The following is a 15,810-nucleotide window of genomic DNA, read 5'->3' as shown; positions in this document are numbered from 1 at the left end:
AGTGACTTTCGTACGGTGAGTTTATTCGTGAAAGCATGTGGAAATCAAAGTCCACCGCATCATCAAGGAACACGGGCTGCCGGTCAGTTTACTAGTACAATGGTAGAGATCGTCTCCGGTATATCATTCATGAATAATGCCACTACAAAAGTCTAACCATCGAATTTACCTTTCGTCGAGGGGTAATAATCTAGACAAATAAGTATGTACTGCAACGGTAACGCTACTTGACCTGGTTTAGAACGTCGACCGGCCTCTTGGCTGGACCCTACATGGGCTCCGAAATGTTAGGACAAGGAGGACAGTCAATGAGAAGGGTGCACCCGTGTATATAATTAGGCTAGAGGGTAGTACAGCAGACCGTAGGCGTGGGGGCTAGTCTTACCATATCCAAGACATCTTCCACATCAAAGGAGGAGTCGGGTCTCGAGGTCACACAAATACGGCATAGTTTAAAGGACTGGCAGGAATAGACGGGCTGGAGGGAGTTTTCAATCACAGCGGCACACACACACACACACACACACACACACACACGCATAGTCTGGACTGACTGCGGTGCAATATTCATACTGTTTCTATTCACACTTTGGGGCTATGCATCTGTCTTTCACACTTGCCATTGCATAGGTCATTAGATATCAGCGACAGCTATGTCGTCTTGGTGCATCGTACCGAGTAACTGTCATTGCATTACACATTAGCATGGAAGACTGATTCATGCACTTTTTGAAGGTCTCGAACCAAAATATTCCATCGACGAGGAGAAAAATTGCACGCCATGATACACCAAGGCAACCAGCATGTATTCACCCTATGGCTGCCCACGGTGATGCCGAGGCCATAGCAGTGAATATTACAGAATTATAACTTCAGGAGGAGGATAAATATCTCCTTCTGATTGCCCCTTCCTCATACGCATATTTCCACTATCAGCAACTGGAATGCCACAAAGCTCGCTTTACCGTATATCCTGATCGAGCGTTCCAGCAAAAATGTTCTTGAAATCCAGCGCTACATTCCTTGCCCTTCTGAGCTTCTTCTCGCAGATCGCACAGGCCGCCTCAATTCCTAACGACATGTCTGCGGCACTTTCGGAGAATATGAGTCCTGCTAACCAAATGGATTCTCTGGCGAGCGACGGCTTGCAGGCGAGTCGTGCTCTCTTCAATTTGTATACACATCTTTAGTTGACTTGCTGACTGTAATTACAGCAGAGAATGTGTGTGGGACGGTGTGAAGAGAACCACTGTATCTGCCAACCTTTCCGAGTTTGTGGCTGTCGCGTCAACAGGGGACACTGTGTTTGCCGGTGGTAGGCTTGGGAGGATGCGTTGAAAAGGGTGGAGGGGGGTTGTGAAGGGTAAAGTGGTGAGCGGAGAAGCACTGAGTATGTCCTGGAATGCTAAGAGGTGGAATAAGGCAGGTCCTCAGTGAGGAAATGAGGATAGTTTTACCTGCTTCATGATTATCGTCAATCAACTGTTCCATCTTGGTGAAACCAACTACGCCGATTTGTGCTAGCGATGTTTCGCTCTGCATTTTCTTTGGTTCTCTAGGATAATTACTCGAGCCATTCACGCTTCACCATCTTCTGGAATATGAAATGATTTACAGGCACTATGGTCTGCCCATGCGCGGTTTGCGGCAATTATGAACGGGACCTACCATTCCTATTAGTTCAGCTTATCGCGCATTTAGGTCCTCGCCCGCGTACTTCTGGTCAGCATGTATATCACCCAGTGAAGTCTGCTTTAACATCCCATGGTCTAAGCGAAGGACAATGTGATCCAACCATATTAAGATAATCTAAGGTACAATACAGTTCTAAAATCCAAAGAAAGAACTGGAAGGCAAACAAACACAAAGGATAGAGCTAACTTAGGGAGAACCGATCTAGTTCCCTAATTGTTAGTAGGTGATAAGGAAGCAGACACCATGCACACAAGTAAATAGAGGGTAGGATATACCTTTTGCGGGCAATTATTATTGATAAAGTGTAATAAAGTAAACAGTGGAAGTTAGACATCTAGCTTTGGTCTCATATCCTATTCTACACACTCTCAAGGACATGGAGTAAAGGAGCCTATTAAAAACGTTATAGTCCAAGAAGTGGGGGCGCAGAGGCAGAGCGTTAATCTGACTATGCGATAGTTCTTTCGACATGCCGACATGCTACAGCCTATTTCGCTGCGTAATCTGGCCTGTGCGGTTGCTGCTAGGCTGAGTCCGCGACAAAAAAAAAAAAATGAAGCCCTATCCAATTACCGCTCGTTTCGAAAAGTAAGCATATCACCTACTGTTTTAGCCTCTGTGATTTGCCTCAAGCTGTACTCGGGCCGCAATGCATTTGCTTTACACCAACAATATCTTTGCTACGCGAACTGGTCACAGCTACTTGATCTCATGAGCCGATGCTCTTGGGATAATCCAGGTACAATCAGATATGATGTGGATGACTGCGTTGTATGCTTTAAATCTATCCTGACCAATGATAACCATGGTTCATAGGGCTATTTTGAAAATATACACATACGTGGGGGATACTACGAAGCAATATACGATACATGCGCTTGGGAATCTACGGTATGACTGGACACCAACAATAATGCTTGGACAAGCCAAGGTGTAGTCCAGCTGGTGATTCACTTAGCCTTGGGCAGCTTGCGAGCCAAGTTAGCCATGTGCAAGGCGTCACCTGGGACTTTGTTTTCCCGACTGAAGTCGCGAGGCTGCTCTGGCAGGTGAGCTCCACCGTAACCGCGATGGCCATCCCGGCTATGTATGCGCTGAATTACACAACGGGTGTGGTAACCAAGAAGGTTGTGAAAAATGGAAACAGTGTGTGACTTCACGAGAATGTCGCGGGTGTCATGAACATTATATTGATGGCGGTGTTCTTCGCTGCGAGAGACTTCGCGCTTATCGAGGCCCTCCGTTTACTGGCATTTTTACCTCCGGAGGCATTTTCTGCGACACGGACTGGGAAACTCCCACATATCAGGTAGACGATTATGCTTTTTACAGGAGTATACTCAGATAGGTTCAATTTCTCTTCTCCTTTGCTTGTTTTTAATATGTCTGCGCGGGATTTATCACCAGATGGTCAAGGGCTGGAAGACTTACATTCTGTACTCTCTTTGATAACACCTAAAAATCATACCACAGATAGGAGATATATCTCGATTACCGTTGGAGATTCCTAGTGGGGTTGGTGTTTAGACTCTCTGGTAAGCTTAGGGTTGCGGGAAGTTACCAGACTCTGTTTTTGTTACTATTATTATCTTTTCTGTATTCGAATTGTATCTCCACAACCATCCAAGATGGATCTACTCCAGATCTCTACTATGCGGTGAGCCAAGCGATGCGGGGAAATTCATGCAATAATGAGGAGTTTTATCGGCTGATGGCGTGATCTATCCTATCTCAATTTCCGCCTTCTCTCGTCTCCTTTCCTCCCTTGCTTGCACCTTTTCCATCAAACTATTCTGTTACGTATCACCCACCATGTCCCCGAATCCCGAGTCACACGATGGCGCGGAAAGGCCGCTCCTCACCGATGAATCAGAGATAGGCTATGGATCCGCAGCGAGAAGCCCGGCGGATAGAGCGCAACGCGCCACGTTCACACGGAACCTCGGCGCGTTTGAAGCATTTGGCATCGTCATAAGTATTGTGATAGGCAGTGGGGTTTTCACCTCGCCTGGCTCGATTGATACCAATGTTCCCTCCCCCGGCGTTGCTCTCATTGTGTGGTTAGTGGGGGGAATGTTGGCGTGGACGGGGGCGACAACTATGGCTGAACTCGGCACGGCGATCCCCGGGGAAGGTGGGCATTCTCATATCAAGCTTGTTTATTCGATATTGAGACAGCTTAACGCAATACACAGGAGGCGTGCAACCTTATCTGCAATACATCTTTGGCGATGTTTTTGGATTTCTCGCTGCATGGACCTGGATTATCGCGGTTATGCCCGCGACGCTCGCCATCTTGAGTATCGTGTTCATTGAAAGCATCTACTCCGCCATTGGGGTAGTGAACGAGGCCGACACGATCAAACACAAGCTTCTCTCCATCATAGTGTTGGTTACGATTAGCGTGGCCAACTCGATCAGCACCAAAGTTAGCACACGCCTAGGTAGTTTCTTCGTGACGACGAAGTTCCTCACAATTGCGGGCGTTGTGATCGCGGGCCTTCTAGTTGTGATCGTTCACCTAGCTAGCAAAGAATGGGAGGCGCCAGCCACAGATTGGTACACCAAGTCGTGGTTTGGGTTCCGGGACACTATCGCCCCAGATGGAACAGAGATTCACTGGAGCGACTTGGCCGGATGGACGATGCTCGGTCACTATTCCGCCGCTCTCTATGGCGCCCTGTGGGCGTATTCCGGCTGGGACAAGGTGTGTATCCCACCCCGAGAGAATGACTCTTGACGTTATACTGACATTCTGACCGACAGGCGATCTATGTCACCGCAGAGCTTTCTGCACCGGCCAGGCAGCTCCCCCTCGCCATCAATACCGCGATTCCGATCGTCATTCTGTGTTTCTTTGCTGCCAATACCACCTACTACATCCTACTCCCGTGGAGCGTGGTGTCAACAACCGATAGTGTCGCCGTGGTATGTGCTCTTTCTCCCCGATCCAATCACAGCTAACTATAGACAAGACCGCCATCACCCATCTACTAGGCCCTGCAGCAGGCATTATCGCCGCAATCCTAATCTGCCTCGTCGTCGCGGGGTCCTTACTCGGAAACTCCTTCGTAGCCGGCCGCATGGTCGTTGCAGCATCTAACCTGAACTGGCTCCCCAGATTTCTAGGTCTCCTCGGTCAACTAGGAATCCCATCCGACGAGAACAGACCCACTGAATCATCGGCCGACTCACGTACCCCAACCCCAAAATCCGACGCCCCGATCAACGCCATCGCCCTATCCACAATCTTACCAATTCTCTACATCCTTTTCGGCGACTTCCGAGCCCTCCTCACACTCAACGGACTGGGCGAGTACTCGTTCTTTTTCTTGACCGTGTTAGGGGCTATTATCTTGCGGTTTCGAGAACCGGATTTGCGCCGCCCGTATAAACCCTTTGTTCTGATTCCGATAATCTTCGCGCTGGTTAGTGGGTTTATAGTCGTTCGAGGGGCAGTGTTTGCCCCTGTTCAGGCGGTGATTTTGATTTCGCTTTGGGTGATTGGAGTTGGATATTTCCAGGTTAGAAAGCGATGGGCGGGTGAAGCTGTGAGAGAGGCTTAAGCCAGGGATATAGAAGTGGCATACGTTGCGTGAGCTAGTACTACATCATAGCATATGTACTTAGTTCATATCTAGGTATAGAGCAGAATGCGTTGGTTGCGTACACCGTTCCCAATTGTCGACTAATACAAGAACAGAATCCCTACCTAAGTACACATAGGACTCGAACCCGGCTTCGACATCGCACTGATAGTATTACTCTGCGAGCAACCCGCCAACATTCCCCCGACAAAATCATCCACGGCGGCATCATATGCCTTACCACAGTTCGGATCACTAGGACAACTCATAAGAGACTACACTTCGAAAATTAGTAAACCAACGGATTAAACCTACCTCAACCCCCCATTAACACTATTAAAATACGAGCATATATCATGAGAAAAGCAGTCCTGCGTATACACATTACCTGAGGCGTTGCCAGTGCATCCTGCGCCGCAGCGGCTGTTGCAGGAGTAACTTTGCCCGAAACAAGTGGGTTAGTTGGTTGATATGGATATTTAGTGATAAGGTGAAACATACTCTCCACTTCCTGCGTTGTTGATACCGTAGTTGCTGCCGACTATACCGAGAAAGAACAGGTTTTGCCGGCACTGTTGGTCCAGGTTTCTGTTGCTGTTTGGCCGACTTTCAGACAGGTTATGGATCGTTTATCTAGGTGATTCGAATGGTAGAGGGCATTGCCATAATGGTCAGGGGTAGAATGGGGAGGATAACGTTGGGGGTGCGCATATTTGGCTGTTGGACAGGTTTATTGTGAAGGATTGGGATTTGTCAATGTTTCTCGCCAGGACGATTGAACTGGATGAATAGACGTGGTACGGCTGTAAGTACGCAGTCGCTATATTAACGAGGTATACACAATCCACCGTTACGCTTAAGCAAAGCAAAATATAGAGACCAGCTGATAGGGCTAGGAGATATTCTCGGCGCACTGGTTTTGCGGCCGATACCATTCTAAGACTCTTCGCTGATTGAAATGTGGAGAGTGCAGATTTGGAGTATGGCATCATCCTGCCCTGATGACGATCATCCGGGCAAGTATTTGGCGAGGGAATGTTCTATTCACTAGTAAGGATTGACTTTCCGATCGTTAATTCGGTAGTAGCAACTTAGGAATAATGTCAATATCCTAGTAGCTTACGCTTCTTGACTTGTGATCAGAGCACCTGAGTTCGTCAGTTGTCATGACCGCAATATGGTTTCCATGGGGATGAATGACCTAATTCATGGAAGCGCATCCTAGATTTGGATTTAAAATACTCTCCACCTCCGCAGTGCTCGATCTGGGCTTGTCCATGCTGTTTATGAGATGCGTGAGTTGACGCTTCTAGCCGTGGCCAGTCCTTGCTGCTACGTAGATACGAGTATGTAGGAGGGATTGTGGGAAACTGTGACACCTAGTCAATGCTCTGCCACAGCATAAATTATAGTATGAAAGATAGGCCGCTCAGTAGATAGGGAAGCTAAGCGCGGTTGGTGCCGGAAGATGAACAGTTCAATCGATTTATCATGGCTAGTAGACGCAAGGTTAGAGAGTGGGTACAGTGTACGAGATAGAGCACGCTTAAGAGACATACGATAGAGGGAAAAGCATTGTAGCAACCAATGGCTGGTGTTAATCTCCGCTAGGCAGAAAGGGCGCCGGTATGTTTGCAAGAATCTTCCGTGCCCTTCAGGTGAGGCTTAACGTCCGTTTAGCCGAAACACACCTCTACCTTTCGTCCGGTAGGTGCCATACTAGACGAACAATCCCTCGGCAAGCCCTTGCGAAAGGATGGCAGGAAGCTACACCGTGCTGTTGACCAAGATGTATTGTGGCGACCAACGCATTGTTCCCGACATATACCCAGACCCATATCATATTTTGCTATCCGGGGAGGACAGCTTTGGGAGTTGTTGATAGTAAAACTCAGATCAACCTATGCGCCGTCCACCACTACTATAATCGGTAGGAATAACGTATGAGACCATAGGATGATCCCACGAGCAATCAGCCTACTCACGAAGACGTAAAGTAACATAGCTGAGCCGGAGGTGTACCTCGTCCACCACGCCGGACGCCAGTCTGCTGTCTTCCTTGGAAACGTATGCCATTATGGGGCATCTGACGATTCTGGAAATGTATAGAGTCCGGAAGACCCGAGAGTCGGGTTCAAACGACGACGGCAATGCAGGGTTTCCGAGTTGCTGAAGTAGGGTCAGGGTCTAATTTTAGCTGCTATCATGGAGTGTGACACTTACCAGTCACCCTGCGTCATCGATTGCTTACATGCACAGGACACTTGGTGCACAGCAACGCAGTATATATGGGATTTATTGTTGTGCTCGAGCTCTGGAGGTGTTGAACATGCTAGAAAAGTCCATTTATTTCTCTGTCCGAGATTCATGTCAGAGCGTTATATAGTAGGGCCGGCAGAAATTTATCCCGATCACGATGGGGCGTTGTCATGATATAAGGCTTTACGGAAGCTATGTAACGTCTGAGGCCATCGCACATCGATATCATGGGGAAGCTCCGATTTGTGGATCGTTGTATATGCCTCTTTTCGTGTTGTTAGGGCTCCTTAATGACCGGCAATAATCTTCAACTCATCGCGCCGGTGAAAAAGAACTGCGCCGCCGAAGGCAGCAAACCCCTCTGCAACAACCCGTGTGAAGTATTTTATTATGGTGTCTGTGCTTTCAAGGCTACTCTGCCGCTCCTGCAGAGTCAGGTCCAGTAGGTATCCAGCAAAGACCAATTGACCGACAAGAAACGTCAGGAGATCAAGGCTCTTGACTTGGATCAGGCTGCCTGGTCCAAGACTCTTCCTGTACTGACCGGTTCGCTACGCTGTACGAGAAGGAGAATTAGAGGTGTGTATAGAATCCTAGGTTGAGGGGTTCTGTAGCACGTTTCTAATAGCCATGTAGGCTGGATGGAGCTCTCTAGGTCTCCATTGCGACGGGACAGCGTCCGGAGCAGCGAGGATATCATGATCAACGGAACTGTGGGATTGTCATTGCTAGGATGCGGGTTTTGATATATCAGCCTGAACTTTGGTTTATTTGCTCGGCGCAATATGTCACTGCTTAGGATGTCGGTTCTTTTCACAGGATTAGGAATTCAAGGCAGGTGCAGATGATGTATATCTATACCTGTAAGCTTCGTACGGTCATTGTGTTGTTGTATTACAACAGCACCTTGACCAACAACTCTGTGTTTAGTTGGTTTTCATGGTTATCTGTGCTTTGGACGCTGATAAGCTTTGCTACTGGGACAACACTATAGAAACGTTTTCTAAATCCATCCAGCGGTTTGATATACAAGTAACATAAAAGTACAGTATTTTTGTTCCCTCACCTAATCAGAGTCATCTGACCGAAGAGTCCGCCCATTGATAGCAAGCAGCTCAACGTTGCTATTGATATGGTAAGCCTATCAGATTCGGGATGAGGACAGTGGACAACTTACAAGACAAGGGTTGAATTACCCGGGATGAATGGCGGAGCGCCCCTTGATGATTCTATAAGCACATTGGATTGAATCGAATCATGTAAACATGACATACCTATCACCATATCCATAATGACTGCGTCGGCAATGTTCAATTAGTAGAAGCGCGCTAAGGTTCGTGAATAGAGAGGTACTTACGGCCCGAAGGTAAGGAGAGCCTTTTCGCCCAGGCTCATGCCCAGAATGCCCACTTCCCACCCTAGTATGGCGGTTAGTGCGCAACAACCTCATGTAATGATTCACACTACTTACCTTTAATGACATGGCCCATGCCAATCTGGAATTTGAAGGGGATGCCTCGCTTGATACTGCTGTCAAAACTGATTGACGAAGGGCAGAGTTAGATAACAACGTGGAATACGTTTGAGCTATACGTATAGTGCAAAATTTATTGATGTGAAAACCTACCGACGTCCCCGGTTCCACGATCGCGTCGGGTCGTAAAGATAGCCATGGTAATGAACTGTGACCATATCGCCATTCTTGGGGTAATCTACCCCGTTCCCGGGGCGAATGATATCCTTGATAAAGTCGATGATACCCATTTTGTCTCCGTATACAAATAACCTGCGTGTATGTCCCAACAACAGCAGTGAGAAGGGTGGTCGGAGAGTCGGCCCGAGAAAATATCACAGGTCACGTGCCACGTGCATCCCTAAAAGGGACCGTCAGACAAAGCACTGAGAGGATGTCAACATTCTATTAAGATATACAGATTAGATCAAACCCAGCCTGCGGTGTCAATTTTCGGTATCCAGATGTTGTCTCCGTGCGATTCTTGCGCTTTACTTACCTGGGTACTCCAGGCGAAGTAGTACTATTTCCGAGATGCTTCTACTTCCGTCATTCTTAGGGGTGGATCCCGGTGGGCCGATCATTCCCAATCCGTAAGAACTGGAGGAATGCATTGCATTATTTTTGGTTTGAATAAAGAGACCATTTAAAAGCACCTTGGTGTACCACCATCCCGACGGATTTTATTCCTGTCCACGTTTCACCGCCCCCGTGACTGTCGTAACATAACATATACAGGAGATATATCTTACACTGTTCTGAATATCCGATCGTCATACCCAGATGTGATATATTTGAATTTTGACGCATCACCTCGCACCATCATGAAGCTGTTTTTCTTTATATATTACGCTCTCGCCTTTCTGGCAACCCCCTTCGCGGCAGCAAAGAAGAAAGTGAACGTTCAATGGGCAATCTGCGATTCAAGCCCCCAAGAGGTGCTCCGCAAACTGGGAATGGGAACCCCCGATCCATACAAGCAAAATCCGATCACATACTATGACACCGAACCTCCGACATACATCTCTAACGGGATCATGTTCCGGAAAAAGACCTCGAAAGGCCAGAAGATTTCCACCGTGAAAGTACGGTTTCATGAGAAACCCTCCGAGGTACCAGACTGGGCGGAGTGCGTTTGGGATCGCTACGGAGAAAATGCCACCTTTACCTGCGAGAAACGATGTCCGTTGCCCGAAGACGGATCAAGCATCTGGTGCAACGAACAGATCAAGCTCGCCGAGCGATATCAGTGCATCAACTGGACGGAGCTTACTGCTTTTGGTCCGTATGACAATGCGAAGTGGAAGATTCGGATTGAAGGACATAAAGCGAAGTTCGATGATGTCGCTGCAGGACCACTGCACCTGATGGAAGTCGAGGCGAAGGTACCGCCGAAAAAGGAGCAGAAGGCTTACGAGGCAATTACACGTCACTTAACGAGCCGCGGAGTTGTGTTATGCGACCGGCAGGAAGGGAAAACACAACGGCTCTTCCGTGCTTTGGGTTATAGAGTCGATGTAGATGAGAGAGATGAGCTGTAAGGCTCGATAACGGACTTTTATCTTTAACAAGCCCGCTTCCTCTCCTTATATATGCTGTTCGAGATCGTCAGTTTGAAGCCTTCCTTCTTTGCGAGAGAGTAGTTTCTTGTGACTTGATCCGTTCCTGCACCTCAAGTGATACAGATTGGTCGGCTGATTGAGGACTCAGGCAGATCTATTTTCGCTATCTCTTATCTCCCAAGATTGCTAGGTTTACTTCCATGTTCAAGTGCATTTAAGCGACTTTGTGATATGAATAGCAAGAGTTACTACCCCGATCATTGATAAATGTATCCTCTGTTATACAGTACTTCGGGATTCAAGAAGACAAGTCGTCAGTACGTACATTCCAGTTCCTCGGCTCATGATCTGCCGGGCTCTGTGTGCAAGGATCGGCGCATTCCCAGCCAACTGCATTCGGAACCACCACCGTTTGCGCTGCGTAGTAAGCAATGCATTAATAGTTTCATAAGGACTATAATTCACTCTGGTTAAGCTTTGGCCTCCCGCTACCAAGCTTTGCTAAGCCCTATCATAGGATGGTTCCTGTTGCTTACATCTGACTTGTTCAATCACGCAATTATAGCTCCAATGACCACCGCACCGGTGAGAAGCAGGGAAGATTAAAAGCCATCCAGGCAACGCCGTACATGGACAGTAAGACTTTTCAACCCCAGTGCTTGTGCTCAGAGCCGGCAAAATGGCACCTACTTCGAGTCAGGTCGTTGAGCCGACCCCAGACGAACATGATGGTCGCAAAATAGAGGGTGGAGTCCAGTGTACTCCTGGAACGGGGGAGTTGGATTTCGATGAATACACTCGAGGCGGACTCGGTCGGCATTTGGGTGTTTTCTCCACCATTTTCCTTATGTATGGTTCCTTTCACATTCGCCCTGGAGCGCTCCACCCCTACAAATCGACGTCGCTGATATTGTTGGATCAGTGTCGGTCGTATCATCGGGACTGGCATCTTCTCAACGCCGTCGTCAGTCACAAACAGCGTTGGTAGTGTTGGTGCGGCCTTACTCCTCTGGGTATTGGGCCTTCTCCTAGCCGGGGCTGGCCTCTGCGTATGGCTCGAGTTTGGGTGCATGATGCCACGCAGTGGAGGAGAAAAAGTGTATCTCGAAGCGGTTTATCGCCAGCCGAAGTTACTCATTACCGTTGTATTTGCGGTGCAAGCCGTCGCTTTGGGATTCACGGGTACGTGATTTGTTGGATCTTGGTAGGCAGTTTGCTAATAAGGATGTACGACCAGCCCAAGGGTGTATCGTCTTTGTGTCGAATATTGTTGTCGCGACCGGAAAGAAGGCAACGGAATGGCAAGAACGAGGAGGGGCCATCGCGGTCATCGTCTTCATCACTCTAGTGCATACCTTTTTACCAAACTGGGGAGTTCGGGGCATGAACGTCATCGGAGTCATGAAGGTTATTCTTCTATTATTCATTGTTGTAACAGGCTGGGTCGTTCTGAGCGGTCGTGTCTCGAGCGTCCCTGACCCGAATGCTAGTTTTCATAACTCATTCGCCGGGTCGGCGACATCGAGTAACCTCTATGCGACAGCGCTCTTCAAGGTGCTGAATTCATATTCTGGGTAAGAGAGAGACTAGCGACGGTGATCTACTTTGACTAACTGAACAATCCGTGTCCTAGCTGGTCGAATGCAGCATATGTCCTAAATGAAATCCGGAACCCCGTTCGCACCTTGAAGATCGCGGCGCCCATTGGACTATTCATCTGTGGGACCCTGTACGTGTTGGCCAATGTGGCATACTATGCAGCAGCAACGCCTAAGGAAATTGCCAATAGTGGCGTGACAGTGGCTTCATACTTCATGGGTAAGGTGTTCGGAACTGCAGCCAAGCGAGCCCTCAGGCAAGTCTAGTCCCTACTTTTCAACAGCAAGACTCCCACTAAACCACCCGATAGCGTCCTCATAGCCATCTCCGCATTCGGCAACGTAATGACGGTGACCTTCGCTCAAGCTCGAGTGAATCAAGAACTGGCCAAAGAAGGCGTCATCCCATTTCCCAAATTCTGGGCCTCGAGCTGGCCCTTCGGATCGCCGTCATCCGGTCTACTGCTACACTTCATCCCATCGTTCATAATAATCGTCGCAATCCCCTTCGGTGACGCTTACAATTTCATCCTAGACTTGGAAGGCTACCCATCCAGCGTAATCAACTTCCTCGTCGCCCTCGGCCTATTCTGGCTTCGATACACAGCCCGGGATATACCACGCCCTTTTAAAGTCTGGTGGCCAGTGGCCCTATTCTTCATGGTAGGACAAGCCTTCCAGCTCGTCGCACCATTCATTCGACCCCCGGGTGGGAAAGGCGATACATCGTTGCCATATTGGTTATCTTCTGTGGTTGGAATCGTGATTCTGTTTCTGGGCGTAGTCTACTGGGCATTCTGGCAGAGGGTTCTGCCCGCGATTGGGAGGTATAGGCTTGCACCTGAACATGCGGTTCTGTCGGATGGGACTACTGTGGTTGTTTACCAAAAGGAGAAGTGTGCATAGTGTGAGGAACTCAGTTAAGGTGTCTCCGCGTTGTCGTGGGATGTGGATAATGACTTAATTCGTGCATTAAATTTATTGATGTGGGTACATACCAATGCATAGGACTTTCGTTTCGTGGGGCGAAGTGGAACTATATAAAGGCATTTTCATGGCTTGCAGCTGACGATACATCAAACGTAGAGAAGGGAGAGAGAAAGAAAGAAAGAATTCTATCATACAGGAACTGTGTGATCTTATGTTGTAGGATCAGATCAACAGTGAATAGAGCGGTCTTGGTGCCTCAGGTAGGGTTCGGCCTAGGCCCTGACAGATAGTTATAATATTATAATTGGTTGAACAATATTCGGACTTGATAGGCCACCACTAGACTTTTTCTTTGTAAATATACAGTGGTGGTTAGGTTTAAAGAAGAAAGGGCAACTAGCCCTTCTTATACCAAACAAAAACCCCCTAGTCCGAGAAGTTATGCCTTGCCAATATCATAGAACTACGCACCATCTCCTGTACTATATGAACTGTATAAAGATATAAGAGAATCCTTTGTTTAGTACCCTTACCCAGTCTTCATTAACTATAATACCGTCGGAGAAAAAAGACTGTCCCAAAATCCTGTAGTTTAGTAGCTCTAAATTGGTTTCAGGCCTATCTAAAGCAGCAAAGACCTCCCTTGTAAAAGGATTTTCCTGATAATTAATAACTCTATTCTCGATTATTCGCCCAGTGGTAGAGAAGAGTGCCTGGGATATATATAAACTAAAAGCATATATTATTTATTGAGAATGACAAGTCATCCTTACACGGTACTAAAGAGATAAAGATAAGTTATATCAATATCAAGTGATACTTTCTAGAACCTTTCTAAATACAGTCTTTAGATTAGACTATCAACCAGTATTTCTACCACAGCTTTCTTACCCTCCTTAAAGACTTTTATTATAAAGGCCAATATTTCCTTGTGTAGGAGCCCGTGCAGTTATCACTGGAAAAGATCCAGGTCCCCAAGTACTCTATTACAGAGAAAGAGCTCGCATAGATTATTTAGCTGATAAATAGCAACTCACCGTTGTTATTTACATTTCCAGGGCGGGTGTATTCTCCTTTCCACCTGCGATCGCCCGCGCAGACGAAAAACCACCCCTGTTGCATTAGCGTGAGATGGGATTCTGTACTATGGGTGGAAGACAGGCCATGAGTGGCCAAAGGCACCAGCTTCTTGCCAGCCACAATGAGGTTTGAGGAGAGTACGAGGTATAGTTCTTGGCAATAAGTCTGAGTGATCGGCATGTTTGCGGAAGCGGCCCTATTTTACGAGTACACAGGTCACATGGACCTTGGAAAAGTCGTTTAATAAAACTGCTGATCCAGGTTTTACCGATTGATTGAGATATATCAAAATCAGAGTCTATAAGAAGAATATTGGCTATATTTTAGACCTGAGATAGCCGGGGAGCTGCTCCACGTTGATCTATAGATAATATCTATTGTACAAGCGAATTCTCTTGTATGTCAGTCAATCTATAACAATATGCGCGTTTTTCAGTGTGTGATATAGTGCTATTTTGACGACGACGTATTGTTCTGTCGGAGACATTAAAGATGCGTGTAGCCTCACGAATTGACTTTATTTCTTGCGTTTTGATAGCGGAAACTGCAAGTAAGGCGCTCCCCTCCTTCTCAGCTGGATTATTTGCACTTGTACGCGTTCTTGGTGGCATGGTAAGAGGTTGAACTGAGCGAGAGTTTCAACCGCACGAGAAACGCGTGAGGTACGGTGCTCGGTTTTGGAACTACGTTACATCTAATGGAATCCCGTCCGTGTATATCAGTCATTACTACACTCATTCACCAGATGGAGAATGTGATGAAAGTCTTGAGAGTTCACATTGAAGAGGAAACCCCGACTGGCACGCGAGATATGCTCCAACTGCTCTACGAACTCACCAATCTCTCCGAACGACTCGAACGTGTCAAGGGGCTCCTTCACTAACCAGAGGGCTCAAAGCTAGTCAAGTCGCAAGAACTGCTCGGTGAAATTATACAGTGCTCCTCTACCCTTATAAGGCTGAGCGGCAGGGTTGACCCCAAGATAAATAAACCGCTCTTAAGTAGATGGGGACCCCTAACAATCAGATGGCCCTTGCAACCTGTTGAGACGGAGCGGGTGGTTGGTGATATTGAGGTATCAATATTCACTTAGTTTGTGGGTTTATCGGGTGTAAGTTGTCCCGGAAAGGATTATTTTGATTCCTCAACTCCTAGTCTAGGCTTGGAATAAATAACTCATTTGTACTAGAAATGCGTCGGTACCCCTACCCTGACTAGTTGTAGTTTGTCAGCGTGGTCGTGTTAATGTCATCAGCGAGTGCGTATAAGCTCCAGCAGTGTCATCCATTAAGGGCCTATGACAATTCCTCCATCAGGTACGAGAAGTTCATAGTTAATCCTCCAGGGTGCTCGGATGCGAACGGCCTATTTACAAAGCTAGGAGCTGATAGATCAAATGCCAGGCTTTTCTAGTCATGTTTCCCCCGTGACCACTTGTCTTGACTACACGCACCGGCACAGGTACCAAAGAAGATATTAAAATAAATCAAGCAAATGAAAAGGCTGTCCGGTTTGGCAGTTCGGCAATTAGCGGGGTCCGGACGGCACTGCATAAAGGAACCGTGGGCTCTGTGTGGGGACAAGAT

General features: G+C 47.5%; 6 protein-coding genes across 6 annotated transcripts; 4 read left to right on the top strand and 2 right to left on the bottom strand.

The window, feature by feature from the left end:
- Positions 1 to 995: 995 nt before the first annotated feature.
- On the top strand, positions 996 to 1,338 carry BDW43DRAFT_314065 (uncharacterized protein; the record flags this gene model as incomplete). Its single annotated transcript, XM_032047720.1, has 2 exons — positions 996 to 1,174; positions 1,215 to 1,338. The coding sequence occupies 2 exons, from the start codon at positions 996 to 998 to the stop codon at positions 1,336 to 1,338; spliced, it is 303 nt and encodes a 100-aa protein (XP_031897220.1).
- A 2,117-nt stretch (positions 1,339 to 3,455) lies between these two features.
- Positions 3,456 to 5,364, top strand: BDW43DRAFT_285854 (solute carrier family 7 protein). The gene is made up of 4 exons (XM_032042986.1): positions 3,456 to 3,829; positions 3,891 to 4,402; positions 4,462 to 4,623; positions 4,671 to 5,364. The coding sequence occupies exons 1-4, from the start codon at positions 3,508 to 3,510 to the stop codon at positions 5,259 to 5,261; spliced, it is 1,587 nt and encodes a 528-aa protein (XP_031897219.1). The 5' UTR covers positions 3,456 to 3,507; the 3' UTR covers positions 5,262 to 5,364.
- A 485-nt stretch (positions 5,365 to 5,849) lies between these two features.
- Positions 5,850 to 6,347, bottom strand: BDW43DRAFT_285852 (uncharacterized protein). The gene has a single exon (XM_032042985.1). It carries the CDS (start codon positions 6,272 to 6,274, stop codon positions 5,954 to 5,956), a length of 321 nt encoding a protein of 106 aa, XP_031897218.1. The 5' UTR covers positions 6,275 to 6,347; the 3' UTR covers positions 5,850 to 5,953.
- A 2,027-nt stretch (positions 6,348 to 8,374) lies between these two features.
- BDW43DRAFT_285849 (FKBP-type peptidyl-prolyl cis-trans isomerase) lies at positions 8,375 to 9,342 on the bottom strand. Its single transcript, XM_032042984.1, has 6 exons — positions 9,169 to 9,342; positions 9,013 to 9,080; positions 8,899 to 8,959; positions 8,816 to 8,836; positions 8,719 to 8,760; positions 8,375 to 8,665 (listed from the first exon to the last, which is right to left on the bottom strand). The coding sequence occupies exons 1-6, from the start codon at positions 9,303 to 9,305 to the stop codon at positions 8,608 to 8,610; spliced, it is 387 nt and encodes a 128-aa protein (XP_031897217.1). The 5' UTR covers positions 9,306 to 9,342; the 3' UTR covers positions 8,375 to 8,607.
- Positions 9,343 to 9,659: 317 nt separating this feature from the next.
- On the top strand, positions 9,660 to 10,871 carry BDW43DRAFT_285848 (uncharacterized protein). The gene has a single exon (XM_032042983.1). It carries the CDS (start codon positions 9,879 to 9,881, stop codon positions 10,593 to 10,595), a length of 717 nt encoding a protein of 238 aa, XP_031897216.1. The 5' UTR covers positions 9,660 to 9,878; the 3' UTR covers positions 10,596 to 10,871.
- Positions 10,872 to 11,295: 424 nt separating this feature from the next.
- BDW43DRAFT_321510 (amino acid/polyamine transporter I) lies at positions 11,296 to 13,203 on the top strand (the record flags this gene model as incomplete). Its single annotated transcript, XM_032049346.1, has 5 exons — positions 11,296 to 11,465; positions 11,605 to 11,798; positions 11,854 to 12,190; positions 12,250 to 12,471; positions 12,526 to 13,203. 5 exons carry the CDS (start codon positions 11,296 to 11,298, stop codon positions 13,118 to 13,120), a joined length of 1,518 nt encoding a protein of 505 aa, XP_031897215.1. The 3' UTR covers positions 13,121 to 13,203.
- Positions 13,204 to 15,810: the final 2,607 nt, after the last annotated feature.

Source organism: Aspergillus alliaceus (assembly GCF_009176365.1).
Source record: "Aspergillus alliaceus strain CBS 536.65 unplaced genomic scaffold BDW43scaffold_43, whole genome shotgun sequence".
NCBI classification, from domain to species: Eukaryota; Fungi; Ascomycota; class Eurotiomycetes; order Eurotiales; family Aspergillaceae; genus Aspergillus; species Aspergillus alliaceus.
The sequence above is the reverse complement of the archived record's forward strand: the minus strand, read 5'-3'. Positions and strand labels throughout refer to the sequence as shown.

Coding starts and splice junctions, on each gene's coding strand:
- BDW43DRAFT_285854 (XM_032042986.1), top strand. CDS start 3,508: ATGTCCCCGAATCCCGAGTCACACGATGGCGCGGAAAGGCCGCTCCTC. Junction 3,830..3,890: donor CACGGCGATCCCCGGGGAAG/GTGGGCATTCTC, acceptor CGCAATACACAG/GAGGCGTGCAACCTTATCTG. Junction 4,403..4,461: donor CGTATTCCGGCTGGGACAAG/GTGTGTATCCCA, acceptor TCTGACCGACAG/GCGATCTATGTCACCGCAGA.
- BDW43DRAFT_285852 (XM_032042985.1), bottom strand. CDS start 6,274: ATGATGCCATACTCCAAATCTGCACTCTCCACATTTCAATCAGCGAAG.
- BDW43DRAFT_285849 (XM_032042984.1), bottom strand. CDS start 9,305: ATGGGTATCATCGACTTTATCAAGGATATCATTCGCCCCGGGAACGGG. Junction 9,081..9,168: donor TCGTGGAACCGGGGACGTCG/GTAGGTTTTCAC, acceptor TTCGTCAATCAG/TTTTGACAGCAGTATCAAGC. Junction 8,666..8,718: donor GGTAATTCAACCCTTGTCTT/GTAAGTTGTCCA, acceptor CCATATCAATAG/CAACGTTGAGCTGCTTGCTA.
- BDW43DRAFT_285848 (XM_032042983.1), top strand. CDS start 9,879: ATGAAGCTGTTTTTCTTTATATATTACGCTCTCGCCTTTCTGGCAACC.